The sequence below is a fragment of the Oncorhynchus gorbuscha genome, linkage group LG02 (genome assembly GCF_021184085.1).
Source record: "Oncorhynchus gorbuscha isolate QuinsamMale2020 ecotype Even-year linkage group LG02, OgorEven_v1.0, whole genome shotgun sequence".
NCBI lineage: Eukaryota > Metazoa > Chordata > Actinopteri > Salmoniformes > Salmonidae > Oncorhynchus > Oncorhynchus gorbuscha.
The window spans coordinates 9,815,482-9,836,822 of record NC_060174.1 but is presented as its reverse complement, the minus strand read 5'-3'; the positions used below and the strand labels follow the sequence as shown (position 1 = coordinate 9,836,822).

The following is a 21,341-nucleotide window of genomic DNA, read 5'->3' as shown; positions in this document are numbered from 1 at the left end:
CCCTCAAGATCCTATCCCCACTAACAATATCCTATCCCTACTAAACAAACATGCAAACTGGCAGTAACCCTCAAGATCCTATCCCCACTAACAATATCCTATCCCCACTAAACAAACATGCATACTGGCAGTAACCCTCAAGATCCTATCCCCACTAAACAAACATGCATACTGGCAGTAACCCTCAAGATCCTGTCCCTACTAAACAAACATGCATACTGGCAGTAACCCTCAAGATCCTGTCCCTACTAAACAAACATGCATACTGGCAGTAACCCTCAAGATCCTGTCCCTACTAAACAAACATGCATACTGGCAGTAACCCTCAAGATCCTGTCCCCACTAAACAAGCATGCATACTGGCAGTAACCCTCAAGATCCTGTCCCCACTAAACAAGCATGCATACTGGCAGTAACCCTCAAGATCCTATCCCCACTAAACCAACATGCATACTGGCAGTAACCCTCAAGATCCTGTCCCCACTAAACAAGCATGCATACTGGCAGTAACCCTCAAGATCCTGTCCCCACTAAACAAGCATGCATACTGGCAGTAACCCTCAAGATCCTATCCCCACTAAACAAACATGCATACTGGCAGTAACCCTCAAGATCCTGTCCCCACTAAACAAGCATGCATACTGGCAGTAACCCTCAAGATCCTATCCCCACTAAACCAACATGCATACTGGCAGTAACCCTCAAGATCCTATCCCCACTAAACCAACATGCATACTGGCAGTAACCCTCAAGATCCTATCCCCACTAAACCAACATGCATACTGGCAGTAACCCTCAAGATCCTATCCCCACTAAACCAACATGCATACTGGCAGTAACCCTCAAGATCCTATCCCCACTAAACCAACATGCATACTGGCAGTAACCCTCAAGATCCTGTCCCCACTAAACAAACATGCATACTGGCAGTAACCCTCAAGATCCTATCCCCACTAAACAAACATGCATACTGGCAGTAACCCTCAAGATCCTATCCCCACTAAACAAGCATGCATACTGGCAGTAACCCTCAAGATCCTATCCCCACTAAACAAACATGCATACTGGCAGTAACCCTCAAGATCCTGTCCCCACTAAACAAGCATGCATACTGGCAGTAACCCTCAAGATCCTATCCCCACTAAACAAACATGCATACTGGCAGTAACCCTCAAGATCCTGTCCCCACTAAACAAACATGCATACTGGCAGTAACCCTCAAGATCCTATCCCCACTAAACCAACATGCATACTGGCAGTAACCCTCAAGATCCTATCCCCACTAAACCAACATGCATACTGGCAGTAACCCTCAAGATCCTATCCCCACTAAACCAACATGCATACTGGCAGTAACCCTCAAGATCCTATCCCCACTAAACCAACATGCATACTGGCAGTAACCCTCAAGATCCTATCCCCACTAAACCAACATGCATACTGGCAGTAACCCTCAAGATCCTGTCCCCACTAAACAAACATGCATACTGGCAGTAACCCTCAAGATCCTATCCCCACTAAACAAACATGCATACTGGCAGTAACCCTCAAGATCCTATCCCCACTAAACCAACATGCATACTGGCAGTAACCCTCAAGATCCTATCCCCACTAAACCAACATGCATACTGGCAGTAACCCTCAAGATCCTATCCCCACTAAACAAACATGCATACTGGCAGTAACCCTCAAGATCCTGTCCCCACTAAACAAACATGCATACTGGCAGTAACCCTCAAGATCCTGTCCCCACTAAACAAACATGCATACTGGCAGTAACCCTCAAGATCCTGTCCCCACTAAACCAACATGCATACTGGCAGTAACCCTCAAGATGCTATCCCCACTAAACCAACATGCATACTGGCAGTAACCCTCAAGATCCTATCCCCACTAAACCAACATGCATACTGGCAGTAACCCTCAAGATCCTGTCCCCACTAAACAAACATGCATACTGGCAGTAACCCTCAAGATCCTGTCCCCACTAAACAAACATGCATACTGGCAGTAACCCTCAAGATCCTATCCCCACTAAACCAACATGCATACTGGCAGTAACCCTCAAGATCCTGTCCCCACTAAACCAACATGCATACTGGCAGTAACCCTCAAGATCCTGTCCCCACTAAACAAACATGCATACTGGCAGTAACCCTCAAGATCCTGTCCCCACTAAACAAACATGCATACTGGCAGTAACCCTCAAGATCCTGTCCCCACTAAACAAACATGCATACTGGCAGTAACCCTCAAGATCCTATCCCCACTAAACAAACATGCATACTGGCAGTAACCCTCAAGATCCTATCCCCACTAAACCAACATGCATACTGGCAGTAACCCTCAAGATCCTATCCCCAATAAACAAACATGCATACTGGCAGTAACCCTCAAGATCCTATCCCCACTAAACTAACATGCATACTGGCAGTAACCCTCAAGATCCTATCCCCACTAAACAAACATGCATACTGGCAGTAACCCTCAAGATCCTGTCCCCACTAAACAAACATGCATACTGGCAGTAACCCTCAAGATCCTGTCCCCACTAAACAAAAATGCATACTGGCAGTAACCCTCAAGATCCTGTCCCCACTAAACAAACATGCATACTGGCAGTAACCCTCAAGATCCTGTCCCCACTAAACAAACATGCATACTGGCAGTAACCCTCAAACTGCAGGAAATCCAGAGGGTCTTTAGGTGGCAGTGTTAGATGAATCATACATCGCACAACAGTTGGTGCTGTAGTGTAGTCCCTGTATGTCTGTAATCTGTATACTAAATACTTCAGGATTCAGGACTGTATTGGTCAGATTGGATCAGCAACAATTCACACTGCTCATGCAAGACAAGTTGATATGCAGCAGTTAGATATCTATGCAGTGAAAAATGCCAAAAATGGCACTACATTTGCTACCTGAATAGACAATACTTTGTAACACAATTGGGTTGTTATTGCAGCATGTATGGGGCATCTAAGACAATCAAATCTCAAAACGTTAGCTTCAGTTTATACTATAAATAGAAAATACAATGTCCACGTTAATGGAAGTAGTTATACTGCTAAGAGTTACAACCCAAAAATAATTTGGGAAAGATATTGGGTTATGATATTGAAGACATGCAACACACCCCTTTAAATGTCAAAACTACGAGGTACTCAAAATATGAGCAAGTCCCCTCCCCACCCCTCCCTTCCCCGTTCTCCAGGCAACGGTGTTCCACGCAGATGTCTGGGTGTGTCCAAACCTGGTCCTAACCTGAATGCAGACTCCTCATTATATTACACTGGCATTACTAGATGAAAATCTAGCAGCTGAATAATGAATGGAGAAGAACAGTACAGCTCTTTCCCCTGCTTATCTGGCAACACAAAAAACGTTCTGATCTCCCAAGTTGCCATTTGTAATTTTTCCCCAGATAAGGAGCTGGACATGCCCAGTCTAATACCTTGTATTCTTCTCTCATCACCTGTTCAATGAGCTCGGATTTCATTGGTGGTTTGGAGTACAGGCCTGAGAGAAGTCCGTGGCCCAGTTTAGCCCTGGAGGACAAACAAAAACAAAAAGACACCTATATAACTAGTGACAAACTTGGCTAACCTATGGTGCCTGTCCTAATACACAAGAAAGCATTGTAATAGCGTGCCTGTCCTAATACACAAGAAAGCATTGTAATAGCGTGCCTGTCCTAATACACAAGAAAGCATTGTAATAGCGTGCCTGTCCTAATACACAAGAAAGCATTGTAATAGCGTGCCTGTCCTAATACACAAGAAAGCATTGTAATAGCGTGCCTGTCCTAATACACAAGAAAGCATTGTAATAGCGTGCCTGTCCTAATACACAAGAAAGCATTGTAATAGCGTGCCTGTCCTAATACACAAGAAAGCATTGTAATAGCGTGCCTGTCCTAATACACAAGAAAGCATTGTAATAGCGTGCCTGTCCTAATACACAAGAAAGCATTGTAATAGCGTGCCTGTCCTAATACACAAGAAAGCATTGTAATAGCGTGCCTGTCCTAATACACAAGAAAGCATTGTAATAGCGTGCCTGTCCTAATACACAAGAAAGCATTGTAATAGCGTGCCTGTCCTAATACACAAGAAAGCATTGTAATAGCGTGCCTGTCCTAATACACAAGAAAGCATTGTAATAGCGTGCCTGTCCTAATACACAAGAAAGCATTGTAATAGCGTGCCTGTCCTAATACACAAGAAAGCATTGTAATAGCGTGCCTGTCCTAATACACAAGAAAGCATTGTAATAGCGTGCCTGTCCTAATACACAAGAAAGCATTGTAATAGCGTGCCTGTCCTAATACACAAGAAAGCATTGTAATAGCGTGCCTGTCCTAATACACAAGAAAGCATTGTAATAGCGTGCCTGTCCTAATACACAAGAAAGCATTGTAATAGCGTGCCTGTCCTAATACACAAGAAAGCATTGTAATAGCGTGCCTGTCCTAATACACAAGAAAGCATTGTAATAGCGTGCCTGTCCTAATACACAAGAAAGCATTGTAATAGCGTGCCTGTCCTAATACACAAGAAAGCATTGTAATAGCGTGCCTGTCCTAATACACAAGAAAGCATTGTAATAGCGTGCCTGTCCTAATACACAAGAAAGCATTGTAATAGCGTGCCTGTCCTAATACACAAGAAAGCATTGTAATAGCTGTCAAAACTTGGCTAAGAACAAAAGCTCTTTGCCAATATCGTCTCCACCATCAACACACACAAAAGGAAAGCAATGAAATGATTGACCAACCATAACACACATGACCTATATTACACATGCTTGCAGTGTAACGGCTACTCTAACTACTAACAGCTGCTAAGAACAAGATCGATTGGGCAACACCAGTGGTAATCAACTTCCGGATTTATGAGACGATCTGCATCAGATTAACATGGTGAAGGTCATTAACACGATCATGTTAACGCTGTAGCATTAAGACTTCCCTTCACTGGAACTAAGGGACCTAGCCCGAACCATGAAACACCCCAAAAATACCATTATTCCTCATCCACCAAACTTTACAGTTGGCAATATGCATTGGGGCAGGTAGGCTCTCCTGGCATCCGCCAAACCAAGATTCGTCCGTCGGACTGCCAGATGGTGAGGCATGATTTACAGTATCACTCCAGAGAACACGTGTCCACTGCACCAGAGGAAAATGGCGCCCAGCACTTCTCGGCCATGGAAACACATTTCATAAAGCTCCCGACGAACAGTTAGATTTTTACGTGCTATGAGTTTCAGCACTCAGCGTTCCCGTTCTGTGAGCTTGTGTGGTATACTACTTTGCGGCTGAGCCGATGTTGCTCCTATATGTTTCCATTACACAATAAACAGCACATACAGTTGACCGGAGCAGCTCTAGCAGGGCAGACATTTGACAAACTGACATGTTGGAAAGGTGGCATCCTATGACGGTGCCACGTCACTGAGCTATTCAGTAAGGCCATTCAACTGCCAATGTCTGTTTATGGAGATTGCGTGGCTGTGCTCTCAATTTTATACACCTGTCAGCAACAGGTGTGGCTGAAATAGCCGAATGGACTCATTTGAAGTTATGTCCACATACTTGTGTATATACAGTGTAGCTAGAAAATATTAGGGCTTTTAACGGCAAGTCAGCATTTATGTGAACCGGTCAGATGTTTGGAGGTGTGAGACAAGACCAGGGGATCATTTTGTCTCGAGGGCCACATCGGGATTTCAAAATTCAGTGGGAGGGCCACGCTGATTTTTTTTAGTTTGCCAAAGGCAACTTGCGGGCTAGAAGAAGGGCAGTTATTCGAAAATGTATAGGTCCATTATAATTTACTCGGCCTCCCCGGGCCCGCGGGCCAGATCCCTGGTCAAAACGCTGTACTGATGATAAGCAACATTATGCAAACTGTGAATTGACTCACATTTGTGTGCTGAAATCCGTGGTGGGGTCAAGAGGTGAGTAGTCATAGATCCTCTGTAGATTTCCAACATACCTAGAGATTCAAAAACAGACGCCAGACAGTACATTCAGTGCTACTGTAAAAGAGGGAAAAAATGAGATTGAATACTCCAGTCATCCACTTGTATTAGCCTGCTGTTCTCAGTACTGTAGGTATTGTTGTGCAATCACCACGTAATAACACCTTTAGGTCAAGTGAGTCAGTTTTCCGTCATCAGCATCTATATTCGTCTTGTTGTAGGAGGGCTGAACATGACCCCCGCAGTGTCCTGACTTTGTATGTTTACTCTGGTCTATTCTAGAGGCCCCCTCTCTCTCTCTATATCTCTCTCACACACACACACACACACACACACACACACACACACACACACACACACACACACACACACACACACACACACACACACACACACACACACACACACACACACACACACACACACACACACACACACACACACACACACACACACACACACACACACATATGCTAGTTATACAGTTCCCGCTCAGCCCAGTCAAAACTGTTCGCTGCTCTGGCCCCCCAATGGTGGAACAAACTCCCTCACGACGCCAGGACAGCGGAGTCAATCACCACCTTCCGGAGACACCTGAAACCCCACCTCTTTAAGGAATACCTAGGATAGGATAAAGTAATCCTTCTCACCCCCCCCCTTAAAAGATTTAGATGCACTATTGTAAAGTGGCTGTTCCACTGGATGTCATAAGGTGAATGCACCAGTTTGTAAGTCGCTCTGGATAAGAGCGTCTGCTAAATGACTTAAATGTAAATGTAATACTCACGCCCTCTGGAACTCTGGGATGCTGAAAAGGACCTGCATGGTGGTGCCCAGGTAGCAGCTGTTACCCAGGTTCTTAATACCCGTGAAACCTGAGCCGTACACCTCCTTCAGCTTCATGCCCGACTCCTGGATCACCTCCCACTCGCTGACCCGAGGCCGAACGCTCTCTGTGTTGTCTGTGTTGAGGTGGCCATTTTCTGTTCCATTCTATTTCAACCAATAGAACAAAATGAGGGAGTAGAGGTTCAAAATAAAGGGGTCACATTAATCTAGACGTGGTTGATGTTATTCTCGGCTTACATTAATCTATGTAAAATGGAAGTGGCTGTTTGACAGTGTGCTGAACATCACAAACGTTACGTATTATGAAACAGGTAGAGTACAGACAAAAAAAAGGAGAGCTTCTCAATCTTTCCTACAACAATGGTGAGACTTATACCTGCTGCATCTGTAGCATGTCTATTCCAAAATGTTGCAAGTGTTCGGATATGTGAGGGTCCAGGACTGCTTCTTCTTCATCAAATGAATATATATCTGAAACGGGGGGTTGTTACTGGTCATCAAAAAAACAAGGGCCAAGGCCTCTTCATATTAATAGGATGGTTGTTACTTGTATAGATAGAATATGAATTTAATAGGATCTCTATGCTTCTACCAATGGAAAAGTTGAACCCAGATATGATGCGTTATTGTGTTAGATGAATGCATCAGCATTTATAATGTATTGTTGCATGTTTTCCCTAATATTAATCAATCAATCAAATGTACTTATAAAGCCCTTCTTACATCAGCTGATGTCACAAAGTGCTGTACAGAAACCCAGCCTATAACCCCAAACAGCAAGAAATGCAGGTGTAGAAGCACGGAAGCCCAATATGTGTCACTGACCTGCTCTGATGTCCAGTTTGACTGCCAGAGGAAGTGGGTACTGACCTGTTCCATCTGCGGTGATGTTGTCCAGTTTGACTGCCAGAGAAAGAGGGTACTGACCTGTTCCATCTGCGGTGATGTTGTCCAGTTTGACTGCCAGAGGAAGTGGGTACTGACCTGCTCCATCTGCGGTGATTTTGTCCAGTTTGACTGCCAGAGGAAGTGGGTACTGACCTGCTCCATCTGCGGTGATGTTGTCCAGTTTGACTGCCAGAGGGAAGTTGGTGTCTTTGTAGTGGTCCAGGGCGTGGCCGTTTCCTCCAGCACCGTCGAAGAACCACTTCCCACAAAGCACCGCTCCGTCCGTCAGGTTCAGCCACAGGTTCTCTCTCATCTCACACTTCTGACATTTCCAACCACTGAGAGGAGAGAAGGGACAGGAGAAAACATTCACAGAGTCATATCACATGTTGATAAATATATTAGCTCTTATTACATTTGTTCAGGACAAAATATGGCAAGAATGGACAAAAAGCATTCTCTCTCATTGGAGTTAATTGATTGACATGAATTATGTTCAATGAACAGGGTAAGACAGACTTTTGTGTTACTGTTTCTCATTGTAAAACACTCCTCAATGCTAGTGCATCGTAATGCTAGTGCATCGTAATGCTAGTGCTTCTTAATGCTAGTGCATCTTAATGCTAGTGCATCGTAATGCTAGTGCTTCTTAATGCTAGTGCTTCTTAATGCTAGTGCATCTTAATGCTAGTGCATCGTAATGCTAGTGCTTCTTAATGCTAGTGCTTCTTAATGCTAGTGCTTCTTAATGCTAGTGCTTCTTAATGCTAGTGCTTCTTAATGCTAGTGCTTCTTAATGGTAGTGCAGCTTAATGGTAGTGCTTCTTAATGCTAGTGCTTCTTAATGCTAGTGCTTCTTAATGCTAGTGCAGCTTAATGCTAGTGCAGCTTAATGCTAGTGCTTCTTAATGCTAGTGCATCTTAATGCTAGTGCATCTTAATGCTAGTGCTTCTTAATGCTAGTGCATCTTAATGCTACATGTACATAATAAGAGTAACCTCCATGTTACACAAAAGCCTCTGTAATGTTAGAGTAACTTGACTTCAGACACCTAAGATACATTACAGAGTAACTTGGTTTCAGAAACCTAAGATACATTACAGAGTAACTTGGTTTCAGATACCTAAGATACTCTGTAATGTAACTTGGTTTCAGACACCTAAAATACTCTAATGTAACTTGGCTTCAGATACCTAAGATACTCTGTAATGTAACTTGGCTTCAGATACATTACAGAGTAACTTGGTTTCAGACACTTAAGAAAATAGCTGGTGAGTTGCTCTGGTATGTCCTATCATGTTTTGTGCACCTCAGAGTGATGCAGCTGCACATGGGTGTCTATCTGTGATTGTTGTCTGCTTGGGTTAATTTTTAGTGTCTGCTTGGGGTTATTTTTAGCGTCTATCTGTGATTGTTGTCTGCTTGGGATTATATTTAGTGTCCATCTGTGATTATTGTCTGCTTGGGGTTATATTTAGTGTCTGCTTGGGGTTATTTTTAGTGTCTATCTGTGATTGTTGTCTGCTTGGGGTTATATTTAGTGTCTGCTTGGGGTTATATTTAGTGTCTGCTTGGGGTTATATTTAGTGTCTATCTGTGATTGTTGTCTGCTTGGGGTTATATTTAGTGTCTGCTTGGGGTTATATTTAGTGTCTGCTTGGGGTTATATTTAGTGTCTATCTGTGATTGTTGTCTGCTTGGGGTTATATTTAGTGTCTGCTTGGGGATATATTTAGTGTCTGCTTGGGGTTATATTTAGTGTCTGCTTGGGGTTATATTTAGTGTCTATCTGTGATTGTTGTCTGCTTGGGGTTATATTTAGTGTCTGCTTGGGGTTATATTTAGTGTCTATCTGTGATTATTGTCTGCTTGAGGTTATATTTAGTGTCTGCTTGGGGTTATATTTAGTGTCTATCTGTGATTGTTGTCTGCTTGGGGTTATATTTAGTGTCTGCTTGGGGTTATATTTAGTGTCTGCTTGGGGTTATATTTAGTGTCTGCTTGGGGTTATATTTAGTGTCTATCTGTGATTGTTGTCTGCTTGGGGTTATATTTAGTGTCTGCTTGGGGTTATATTTAGTGTCTGCTTGGGGTTATATTTAGCGTATATCTGTGATTGTTGTCTGCTTGGGGTTATATTTAGTGTCTGCTTGGGGTTATATTTAGTGTCTGCTTGGGGTTATATTTAGTGTCTATCTGTGATTGTTGTCTGCTTGGGGTTATATTTAGTGTCTGCTTGGGGTTATATTTAGTGTCTGCTTGGGGTTATATTTAGTGTCTGCTTGGGGTTATATTTAGTGTCTGCTTGGGGTTATATTTAGTGTCCGCTTGGGGTTATATTTAGTGTCTGCTTGGGGTTATATTTAGTGTCCATCTGTGATTATTGTCTGCTTGGGGTTATATTTAGTGTCTGCTTGGGGTTATATTTAGTGTCTGCTTGGTGTTATTTTTAGTGTCTATCTGTGATTATTGTCTGCTTGGGGTTATATTTAGTGTCTGCTTGGGGTTATATTTAGTGTCAAACTTGGGGTTATTTTTAGTGTCTGCTTGGGGATATTTTTAGTGTCCATCTGTGATTATTGTCTGCTTGGGGTTATATTTAGTGTCTGCTTGGGGTTATATTAAGTGTCTGCTTGGGGTTATATTTAGTGTCAAACTTGGGGTTGTTTTTAGTGTCTGCTTGGGGATATTTTTAGTGTCCATCTGTGATTATTGTCTGCTTGGGGTTATATTTAGTGTCTGCTTGGGGTTATATTTAGTGTCTATCTGTGATTATTGTCTGCTTGGGGTTATATTTAGTGTCTGCTTGGGGTTATATTTAGTGTCCATCTGTGATTGTTGTCTGCTTGGGGTTATATTTAGTGTCTGTGATTATTGTCTGCTTGGGGTTATATTTAGTGTCTGCTTGGGGTTATATTTAGTGTCTATCTGTGATTATTGTCTGCTTGGGGTTATATTTAGTGTCTGCTTGGGGTTATATTTAGTGTCTGCTTGGGGTTATATTTAGTGTCTGCTTGGGGTTATATTTAGTGTCCACTTGGGGTTATATTTAGTGTCCGCTTGGGGTTATATTTAGTGTCCGCTTGGGGTTATTTTTAGTGTCTGCTTGGGGTTATTTTTAGTGTCTGCTTGGGGTTATAGTTAGTGTCTGCTTGGGGTTATAGTTAGTGTCTGCTTGGGGTTATATTTAGTGTCTGCTTGGGGTTATATTTAGTGTCTGCTTGGGGTTATATTTAGTGTCTGCTTGGGGTTATATTTAGTGTCTATCTGTGATTGTTGTCTGCTTGGGGTTATTTTTAGTGTCTGCTTGGGGTTATAGTTAGTGTCTGCTTGGGGTTATTTTTAGTGTCTGCTTGGGGTTATTTTTAGTGTCTGCTTGGGGTTATTTTTAGTGTCTATCTGTGATTGTTGTCTGCTTGGGGTTATATTTAGTGTCTGCTTGGGGTTATATTTAGTGTCCGCTTGGGGTTATATTTATTGTCTGCTTGGGGTTATATTTAGCGTCTGCTTGGGGTTATATTTAGTGTCTGCTTGGGGTTATATTTAGTGTCTGCTTGGGGTTATATTTAGTGTCTGCTTGGGGTTATATTTAGTGTCTGCTTGGGGTTATATTTAGTGTCCGCTTGGGGTTATATTTAGTGTCCGCTTGGGGTTATATTTAGTGTCTGCTTGGGGTTATATTTAGTGTCTGCTTGGGGTTATATTTAGTGTCTGCTTGGGGTTATATTTAGTGTCTGCTTGGGGTTATATTTAGTGTCTGCTTGGGGTTATATTTAGTGTCAAGCTTGGGGTTATTTTTAGTGTCTGCTTGGGGTTATTTTTAGTGTCCATCTGTGATTATTGTCTGCTTGGGGTTATATTTAGTGTCTGCTTGGGGTTATATTTAGTGTCTATCTGTGATTATTGTCTGCTTGGGGTTATATTTAGTGTCTGCTTGGGGTTATATTTAGTGTCCATCTGTGATTGTTGTCTGCTTGGGGTTATATTTAGTGTCTATCTGTGATTATTGTCTGCTTCGGGTTATATTTAGTGTCTGCTTGGGGTTATATTTAGTGTCTATCTGTGATTATTGTCTGCTTGGGGTTATATTTAGTGTCTGCTTGGGGTTATATTTAGTGTCTGCTTGGGGTTATTTTTAGTGTCTGCTTGGGGTTATATTTAGTGTCTGCTTGGGGTTATTTTTAGTGTCTGCTTGGGGTTATTTTTAGTGTCTGCTTGGGGTTATAGTTAGTGTCTGCTTGGGGTTATTTTTAGTGTCTGCTTGGGGTTATTTTTAGTGTCTGCTTGGGGTTATTTTTAGTGTCTATCTGTGATTGTTGTCTGCTTGGGGTTATATTTAGTGTCTGCTTGGGGTTATATTTAGTGTCTGCTTGGGGTTATATTTAGTGTCTGCTTGGGGTTATATTTAGTGTCTGCTTGGGGTTATATTTAGTGTCTGCTTGGGGTTATATTTAGTGTCAAACTTGGGGTTATTTTTAGTGTCTGCTTGGGGATATTTTTAGTGTCCATCTGTGATTATTGTCTGCTTGGGGTTATATTTAGTGTCTGCTTGGGGTTATATTTAGTGTCTATCTGTGATTATTGTCTGCTTGGGGTTATATTTAGTGTCTGCTTGGGGTTATATTTAGTGTCTATCTGTGATTGTTGTCTGCTTGGGGTTATATTTAGTGTCTGCTTGGGGTTATATTTAGTGTCTATCTGTGATTATTGTCTGCTTGGGGTTATATTTAGTGTCTGCTTGGGGTTATATTTAGTGTCTATCTGTGATTGTTGTCTGCTTGGGGTTATATTTAGTGTCTGCTTGGGGTTATATTTAGTGTCTGCTTGGGGTTATATTTAGTGTCTGCTTGGGGTTATATTTAGTGTCTGCTTGGGGTTATATTTAGTGTCCATCTGTGATTATTGTCTGCTTGGGGTTATATTTAGCGTCTATCTTTGATTATTGTCTGCTTGGGGTTATATTTAGTGTCTATCTGTGATTATTGTCTGCTTGGGGTTATTTTTAGTGTCTATCTTTGATTATTGTCTGCTTGGGGTTATATTTAGTGTCTGCTTGGGGTTATTTTTAGTGTCTGCTTGGGGTTATTTTTAGTGTCTATCTGTGATTATTGTCTGCTTGGGGTTATTTTTAGTGTCTGCTTGGGGTTATTTTTAGTGTCTGCTTGGGGTTATATTTAGTGTCTGCTTGGGTGTTACGGATACAGTTATCCTGTGTGTGTGTGTGTGTGTATCCTGTGTGTGTGTGTTTCTTTTCTCTCCTTCTCCCCTCACAGGTGAAAATCATCACTCCCCAATCAGTCAACAATCAATCATCAATCAGAAGACACACCTCCTCCTATTTCCTGACCTATCACAGTTCCTTCCCCATGGTTTAAAAACCCCATCATTTGTTTGTTCTAAAGCTCAGCTCAATCTTCAGCTCAATCTCTCTGTAAATGCAATGTCTGTAGGTCTCTGTGTTTCACTCTCGCTTTGCGTCTTAACCTCTCTTTTGTTTAAAGCACCTCCATAGCACTTTGTCATCACCTGTGAGTATTGTTTTTGGTTATGGTGGTTGTTTGTTTGCTGGTGGGAAAAGGGGGAAACCAAGACAAGTCGCCCATGGGCATACACTACCCGTAGGTGAACTTTGTTAAATACACTAGTTAGAACTGGGCGGACCACCCACTGTATTTTTGGTTAGTTAGTTAGCTGTTGTTAAAGTAGGCTAGTCTAGCTTAGAGGTGTGTTTTTGTATATTTATTGTTTCTTTCCTTGGGTCCAGCTCAGCCCCTTTTCCTGCTCCCCCCATTACTGTGTGTTTATAAATAAACCTAGAGTTTGACGGTAGATTTCTGTTGTCGTGGTTATTTCGTGCACACTTTTACTTTGTCACAATAATAATTTGCATGAGTTATGTTACGGGTCTCATTACCATCTCCCCTAGACTGTCAGGCCAAAAGGGATTCGTAACATTGGGGATATTTTTAGTGTCCATCTGTGATTATTGTCTGCTTGGGGTTATATTTAGTGTCCATCTGTGATTGTTGTCAGTGTCCATCTGTGATTGTTGTCTGCTTGGGGTTATTTTTAGTGTCTGCTTGGTTATTTTTAGTGTCTGCTTGGGGTTATTTTTAGTGTCTGCTTGGGGTTATTTTAGTGTCTGCTTGGTTATTTTTAGTGTCTGCTTGGGGTTATTTTTAGTGTCTGCTTGGGGTTATATTTAGTGTCTACCTTTATTTAACCAGGCAAGTCAGTTAAGAACATATTAACCCACTGCCTGGGAACAGTGGGTTAACTGCCTGTTCAGGGGCAGAACGACAGTGTCTACCTTGTCAGCTCGGGGGTTTGAACTCACAACCTTCCGGTTACAAGTCCAATGCTCTAACCACTAGGCTACGCTGCCGCCCCAGATTAGTGTCTGCTTGGGGTTATATTTAGTGTCTGCTTGGGGTTATATTTAGTGTCTGCTTGGGGTTATATTTAGTGTCTGCTTGGGGTTATATTTAGTGTCTGCTTGGGGTTATATTTAGTGTCTGCTTGGGGTTATATTTAGTGTCTGCTTGGGGTTATATTTAGTGTCTGCTTGGGGTTATATTTAGTGTCTGTCAACTGGAATATACCCCCCAAACCACACAAGAAACACAGGAGGACCCACAAACTAGCAGCAACACAAGAGCACAAGTAACACAAAATGATATGACACTGTAGACATACATATTCTCTAGAGGCTGACAGAGACGGCAGCTGTTCTGAAGCCAATGTCTACAATATTGGTGTTTCCTAAATAATTGCGTAACTCTTGTCAGTCCAATCAGTGGGCTGTTACCTGGGTGGGATCCTCACTCCGTTGTCCTGCTGTCGGAGACTCCTGGCGTGTTTGGACACCTGGATCTCCTCGTCCCAGGAGTCAGACTCCTGCTTTTTGTAGGCTGACGCAGCGTTGAGCACGGCATCACAGGCTATTGTCACCTGGGAGTCACAGGACACACAGGAGCCATTAGATCTACTGATTGAGGAGATGTGTTTCACTGACAAAAGACTAGTAGTAGTTTGGGGGTGTAGATAATGTTTTTGTTTGCGTTTTTGTTTTTGTTTGTGTTGGAGACGGCTCTGTCCCCTATTACCGGACTATTAATGGCCCAGTGCACTACTTCTCTGAGAAAAAAATATATTTTTAATTTCCTTAATATATATTTTTTTCCATTGTGATTGTTCTGTGGGTAGCTATGGTAACAGGTCTAGGACTGTGGTGCATACAGGAGGATAGATACAGTGCCTTGCGAAAGTATTCGGCCCCCTTGAACTTTGCGACCTTTTGCCACATTTCAGGCTTCAAACATAAAGATATAAAACTATAGTTAGACACAATCATGAAGTGGAACGACATTTATTGGATATTTCAAACTTTTTTAACAAGTCTAAAACTGAAATTATGCGTGCAAAATTATTCAGCCCCCTTAAGTTAATACTTTGTAGCGCCACCTTTTGCTGCGATTACAGCTGTAAGTCGCTTGGGGTATGTCTCTATCAGTTTTGCACATCGAGAGACTGAATTTTTTTTCCCATTCCTCCTTGCAAAACAGCTCGAGCTCAGTGAGGTTGGATGGAGAGCATTTGTGAACAGCAGTTTTCAGTTCTTTCCACAGATTCTCGATTGGATTCAGGTCTGGACTTTGACTTGGCCATTCTAACACCTGGATATGTTTATTTTTGAACCATTCCATTGTATATTTTGCTTTATGTTTTGGATCATTGTCTTGTTGGAAGACAAATCTCCGTCCCAGTCTCAGGTCTTTTGCAGACTCCATCAGGTTTTCTTCCAGAATGGTCCTGTATTTGGCTCCATCCATCTTCCCATCAATTTTAACCATCTTCCCTGTCCCTGCTGAAGAAAAGCAGGCCCAAACCATGATGCTGCCACCACCATGTTTGACAGTGGGGATGGTGTGTTCAGGGTGATGAGCTGTGTTGCTTTTACGCCAAACATAACGTTTTGCATTGTTGCCAAAAAGTTCCATTTTGGTTTCATCTGACCAGAGCACCTTCTTCCACATGTTTGGTGTGTCTCCCCGGTGGCTTGTGGCAAACTTTAAACGACACTTTTTATGGATATCTTTAAGAAATGGCTTTCTTCTTGCCACTCTTCCATAAAGGCCAGATTTGTGCAATATACGACTGATTGTTGTCCTATGGACAGAGTCTCCCACCTCAGCTGTAGATCTCTGCAGTTCATCCAGAGTGATCATGGGCCTCTTGGCTGCATCTCTGATCAGTCTTCTCCTTGTATGAGCTGAAAGTTTAGAGGGACGGCCAGGTCTTGGTAGATTTGCAGTGGTCTGATACTCCTTCCATTTCAATATTATCGCTTGCACAGTGCTCCTTGGGATGTTTACATTTACATTTAAGTCATTTAGCAGACGCTCTTATCCAGAGCGACTTACAAATTGGTGCATTCACCTTATGACATCCAGTGGAACAGTCACTTTACAATAGTGCATCTAAAACTTAAGGGGGGTGAGAGGGAATACTTATCCTATCCTAGGTATTCCTTAAAGAGGTGGGGTTTCAGGTGTCTCCGGAAGGTGGTGATTGACTCCGCTGTCCTGGCGTCGTGAGGGAGTTTGTTCCACCATTGGGGGCCAGGGCAGCGAACAGTTTTGACTGGGCTGAGCGGGAGCTGTACTTCCTCAGTGGTAGGGAGGCGAGCAGGCCAGAGGTGGATGAACGCAGTGCCCTTGTTTGGGTGTAGGGCCTGATCAGAGCCTGGAGGTACTGAGGTGCCGTTCCCCTCACAGCTCCGTAGGCAAGCACCATGGTCTTGTAGCGGATGCGAGCTTCAACTGGAAGCCAGTGGAGAGAACGGAGGAGCGGGGTGACGTGAGAGAACTTGGGAAGGTTGAACACCAGACGGGCTGCGGCGTTCTGGATGAGTTGAAGGGGTTTAATGGCACAGGCAGGGAGCCCAGCCAACAGCGAGTTGCAGTAATCCAGACGGGAGATGACAAGTGCCTGGATTAGGACCTGCGCCGCTTCCTGTGTGAGGCAGGGTCGTACTCTGCGGATGTTGTAGAGCATGAACCTACAGGAACGGGCCACCGCCTTGATGTTGGTTGAGAACGACAGGGTGTTGTCCAGGATCACGCCAAGGTTCTTGGCGCTCTGGGAGGAGGACACAATGGAGTTGTCAACCGTGATGGCGAGATCATGGAACGGGCAGTCCTTCCCTGGGAGGAAGAGCAGCTCCGTCTTGCCGAGGTTCAGCTTGAGGTGGTGATCCGTCATCCACACTGATATGTCTGCCAGACATGCAGAGATGCGATTCGCCACCTGGTCATCAGAAGGGGGAAAGGAGAAGATTAATTGTGTGTCGTCTGCATAGCAATGATAAGAGAGACCATGTGAGGTTATGACAGAGCCAAGTGACTTGGTGTATAGCGAGAATAGGAGAGGGCCAAGAACAGAGCCCTGGGGGACACCAGTGGTGAGAGCGCGTGGTGAGGAGACAGATTCTCGCCACGCCACCTGGTAGGAGCGACCTGTCAGGTAGGACGCAATCCAAGCGTGGGCCGCGCCGGAGATGCCCAACTCGGAGAGGGTGGAGAGGAGGATCTGATGGTTCACAGTATCGAAGGCAGCCGATAGATCTAGAAGGATGAGAGCAGAGGAGAGAGAGTTAGCTTTAGCAGTGCGGAGCGCCTCCGTGATACAGAGGAGAGCAGTCTCAGTTGAATGACTAGTCTTGAAACCTGACTGATTTGGATCAAGAAGGTCATTCAGAGAGAGATAGCGGGAGAGCTGGCCAAGGACGGCACGTTCAAGAGTTTTGGAGAGAAAAGAAAGAAGGGATACTGGTCTGTAATTGTTGACATCGGAGGGATCGAGTGTAGGTTTTTTCAGAAGGGGTGCAACTCTCGCTCTCTTGAAGACGGAAGGGACGTAGCCAGCGGTCAGGGACGAGCGGGCAGGTTGTTGGGCGGCCGGCCGTCACAAGACGCGAGATTTCATCTGGAGAGAGAGGGGAGAAAGAGGTCAGAGCACAGGGTAGGGCAGTGTGAGCAGAACCAGCGGTGTCGTTTGACTTAGCAAACGAGGATCGGATGTCGTCGACCTTCTTTTCAAAATGGTTGACGAAGTCATCTGCAGAGAGGGAGGAGGGGGGAGGAGGATTCAGGAGGGAGGAGAAGGTGGCAAAGAGCTTCCTAGGGTTAGAGGCAGATGCTTGGAATTTAGCGTGGTAGAAAGTGGCTTTAGCAGCAGAGACAGAGGAGGAAAATGTAGAGAGGAGGGAGTGAAAGGATGCCAGGTCCGCAGGGAGGCGAGTTTTCCTCCATTTCCGCTCGGCTGCCCGGAGCCCTGTTCTGTGAGCTCGCAATGAGTCATCGAGCCACGGAGCGGGAGGGGAGGACCGAGCCGGCCTGGAGGATAGGGGACATAGAGAGTCAAGGGATGCAGAGAGGGAGGAGAGGAGGGTTGAGGAGGCAGAATCAGGAGATAGGTGGGAGAAGGTTTGAGCGGAGGGAAGAGATGATAGGATGGAAGAGGAGAGAGTAGCGGGGGAGAGAGAGCGAAGGTTGGGACGGCGCGATACCATCCGAGTAGGGGCAGTGTGGGAGGTGTTGGATGAGAGCGAGAGGGAAAAGGATACAAGGCAGTGGTCGGAGACTTGGAGGGGGTTGCAATGAGGTTAGTGGAAGAACAGCATCTAGTAAAGATGAGGTCGAGCGTATTGCCTGCCTTGTGAGTAGGGGGAAGGTGAGAGGGTGAGGTCAAAAGAGGAGAGGAGTGGAAAGAAGGAGGCAGAGAGGAAAGAGTCAAAGGTAGACGTGGGGAGGTTAAAGTCGCCCAGAACTGTGAGAGGTGAGCCGTCCTCAGGAAAGGAGCTTATCAAGGCATCAAGCTCATTGATGAACTCTCCGAGGGAACCTGGAGGGCGATAAATGATAAGGATGTTAAGCTTGAAAGGGCTAGTAACTGTGACAGCATGGAATTCAAAGGAGGCGATAGACAGATGGGTAAGGGGAGAAAGAGAGAATGACCACTTGGGAGAGATGAGGATCCCGGTGCCACCACCCCGCTGACCAGACGCTCTCGGGGTGTGCGAGAACACGTGGGCGGACGAAGAGAGAGCAGTAGGAGTAGCAGTGTTGTCTGTGGTGATCCATGTTTCCGTCAGTGCCAAGAAGTCGAGGGACTGGAGGGAGGCATAGGCTGAGATGAACTCTGCCTTGTTGACCGCAGATTGGCAGTTCCAGAGGCTACCGGAGACCTGGAACTCCACGTGGGTCGTGCGCGCTGTGGGAAATCTTTGTATCCAAATCCGGCTTTAAACTTCTTCACAACAGTATCTCGGACCTGCCTGGTGTGTTCCTTGTTCTTCATGATGCTCTCTGCGCTTTTAACGGACCTCTGAGACTATCACAGTGCAGGTGCATTTATACAGAGACTTGATTACACACAGGTGGATTGTATTTATCATCATTAGTAATTTAGGTCAACATTGGATCATTCAGAGATCCTCACTGAACTTCTGGAGAGCGTTTGCTGCACTGAAAGTAAAGGGGCTGAATAATTTTGCACGCCCAATTTTTCAGTTTTTGATTTGTTAAAGTTTGAAATATCCAATAAATGTCGTTCCACTTCATGATTGTGTCCCACTTGTTGTTGATTCTTCACAAAAAAATACAGTTTTAAATCTTTATGTTTGAAGCCTGAAATGTGGCAAAAGGTCGCAAAGTTCAAGGGGGCCGAATACTTTCGCAAGGCTCTGTAACCTGATTCCAGTTAGATCAGTGAGGAAAAGAGACAAATATGTTCCTGAAACTAAGATAATTATATAATAGAGTATCACTGTAGTTCCTCACTGATATGTCTATTTTACTAGCACCGATAGCGGAGTAAGCCTGTAACAGAGGATTAATAACACCAAATAATGTAACTTTTAAAGCCCCCATGCAGTCCTTTTATTTTAAATCATCACTATACGTCTCATAACTCACTCTGTGCGTTTATTTCATGAAAATAATTTATTAACATAACCCCGAGCCTCCTTTTGCCATTGAAATGCTCGGTTTTATCATGTGGGCGTATCAATACAATTGTACATATATGACATACACAGCCCTGATTGGCTGATAGTATCGTCTAGACTCTAGCTTACCACACTTACCCGTTCAAAGTAGGAGGATATGTATGCAAATAAAAGATGACTGGTCATTGGTTAGAATAATCAGATCAGATTGTGATGTCACTACTGCTACTGTCCTGCCCATTATAATAGATGTACACAGGCATATGGTTAACACAACCAGTGGTACACATGCACACAAAGGCTTTCACAACAATTAGACCCTGCGATTAACAAACACAGGATACCTATGGCATACAAAAACGAAAAATAGGATAAGGAAGCACTGCACTGGAAAAGGCAAATGGCGAGAAGGGTGGTACGTGATCCACTGTTTCCATTCAGCATGCATGGCACACAGAGGGCATGGGTACACACTCACTGACCAGTGCAGGCAACTCCTCAATATTTGGTAAGGGGATCTCGAAGTGGTCTGGGAATATGACGAGCTTGGCCTCGTCTTCACACTCATACTCATCCCCGTTAAAATCACGGTTCAGTTCTAAATCTGAGAGAGAGGAAGCAGACGTCAACATTCAGTTCCCATGAAACAGTGACTGATGATCCATACACTTGATTGGCCTTTCACTGAACATTTGTCTTGGCTATACAGGAAAAAAAGTGAGATGGCAGAATCAAATACTCACATCAATTCTGGAAAAGCATCCAATTAGAATGGTAGTTGTTTCAGATGATCTAATGCATTTCTCAGATCATGTGATTTGTTAGAAGGTGCGTTATCTAATACTGCATGGGGTGTGTATGTATTTCTTGAATATTTGAGCTTCCATGTTAGCTGGCTTGATAAGATACTGTCATGTATTGTCATTATGTCTTGTTCCTGTTCTTTCTCTTCACTCCGTCTCCCTCTGCTGGTCGTATTAGGTTACCTTCTCTTTCTCTCCTCACCCCAGCTGTTCCTCATCTTCTCTAACTACCTCGTTCACCCTTTTCCCACCTGTTCCCTTTTTCCCTCTGATTAGGTCTCTATTTCTCTCTCTGTTCCTGCTTCTTTCTTTGTCAGATTCTCGTTTGAGTTTCTCATGCCAGAACCAAACTATCGTCTCGTTTGCTTCACCCTTGTCCCGTCCTGTCGGAATCTGCCTATTCATCCGATGCTACGTGTGATCAGGTACCTCTGTCCTCTACGACCCGCGCCTACCCAGAGAGACCAGCAGTCTGTCGCGGCTAACCCAGCTATTCTCCTCTGCTGCTAAGAAGGGGACTCTATCCAGCTATTCTCCTCTGCTGCTAAGAAGGGGGACTCTTCTGTAAATATCAGAAGGACTTTTTGTTTCATTTGTCGCCCTCTCTGCGGGTTGTCTATTTTGCCATTATATACATCTGAAGAGGATCTATGTCTTCCCTGTGTTTTTACATTAAAGGACTCTGTTTTTGTTAAACCGCTTTTGGGTCCTCACTCAAGTGCATAACAGATACAGTATACATCCAGTGAGGTAACCCAGACTTGAGGTTTAGGGTTAGAAGTCACAGCTGCAGAACAGAGGTC

General features: G+C 44.0%; 1 protein-coding gene across 1 annotated transcript in view; it reads right to left on the bottom strand.

Moving 5' to 3' along the window:
- Positions 1–21,341, bottom strand: part of LOC123996872 (ubiquitin carboxyl-terminal hydrolase 13-like) — a 53,691-nt gene that overhangs the window by 23,517 nt on the left and 8,833 nt on the right. Inside the window, exons 4-10 of the mRNA XM_046300669.1 lie at positions 20,218–20,339; positions 14,534–14,676; positions 7,878–8,062; positions 7,213–7,307; positions 6,775–6,980; positions 5,930–6,001; positions 3,457–3,550 (exon numbers count right to left, since the gene is read on the bottom strand). Of these exons, the coding sequence (XP_046156625.1) occupies positions 3,457–3,550; positions 5,930–6,001; positions 6,775–6,980; positions 7,213–7,307; positions 7,878–8,062; positions 14,534–14,676; positions 20,218–20,339 (917 nt within the window). The remainder of the gene's footprint in view (positions 1–3,456; positions 3,551–5,929; positions 6,002–6,774; positions 6,981–7,212; positions 7,308–7,877; positions 8,063–14,533; positions 14,677–20,217; positions 20,340–21,341) is intronic.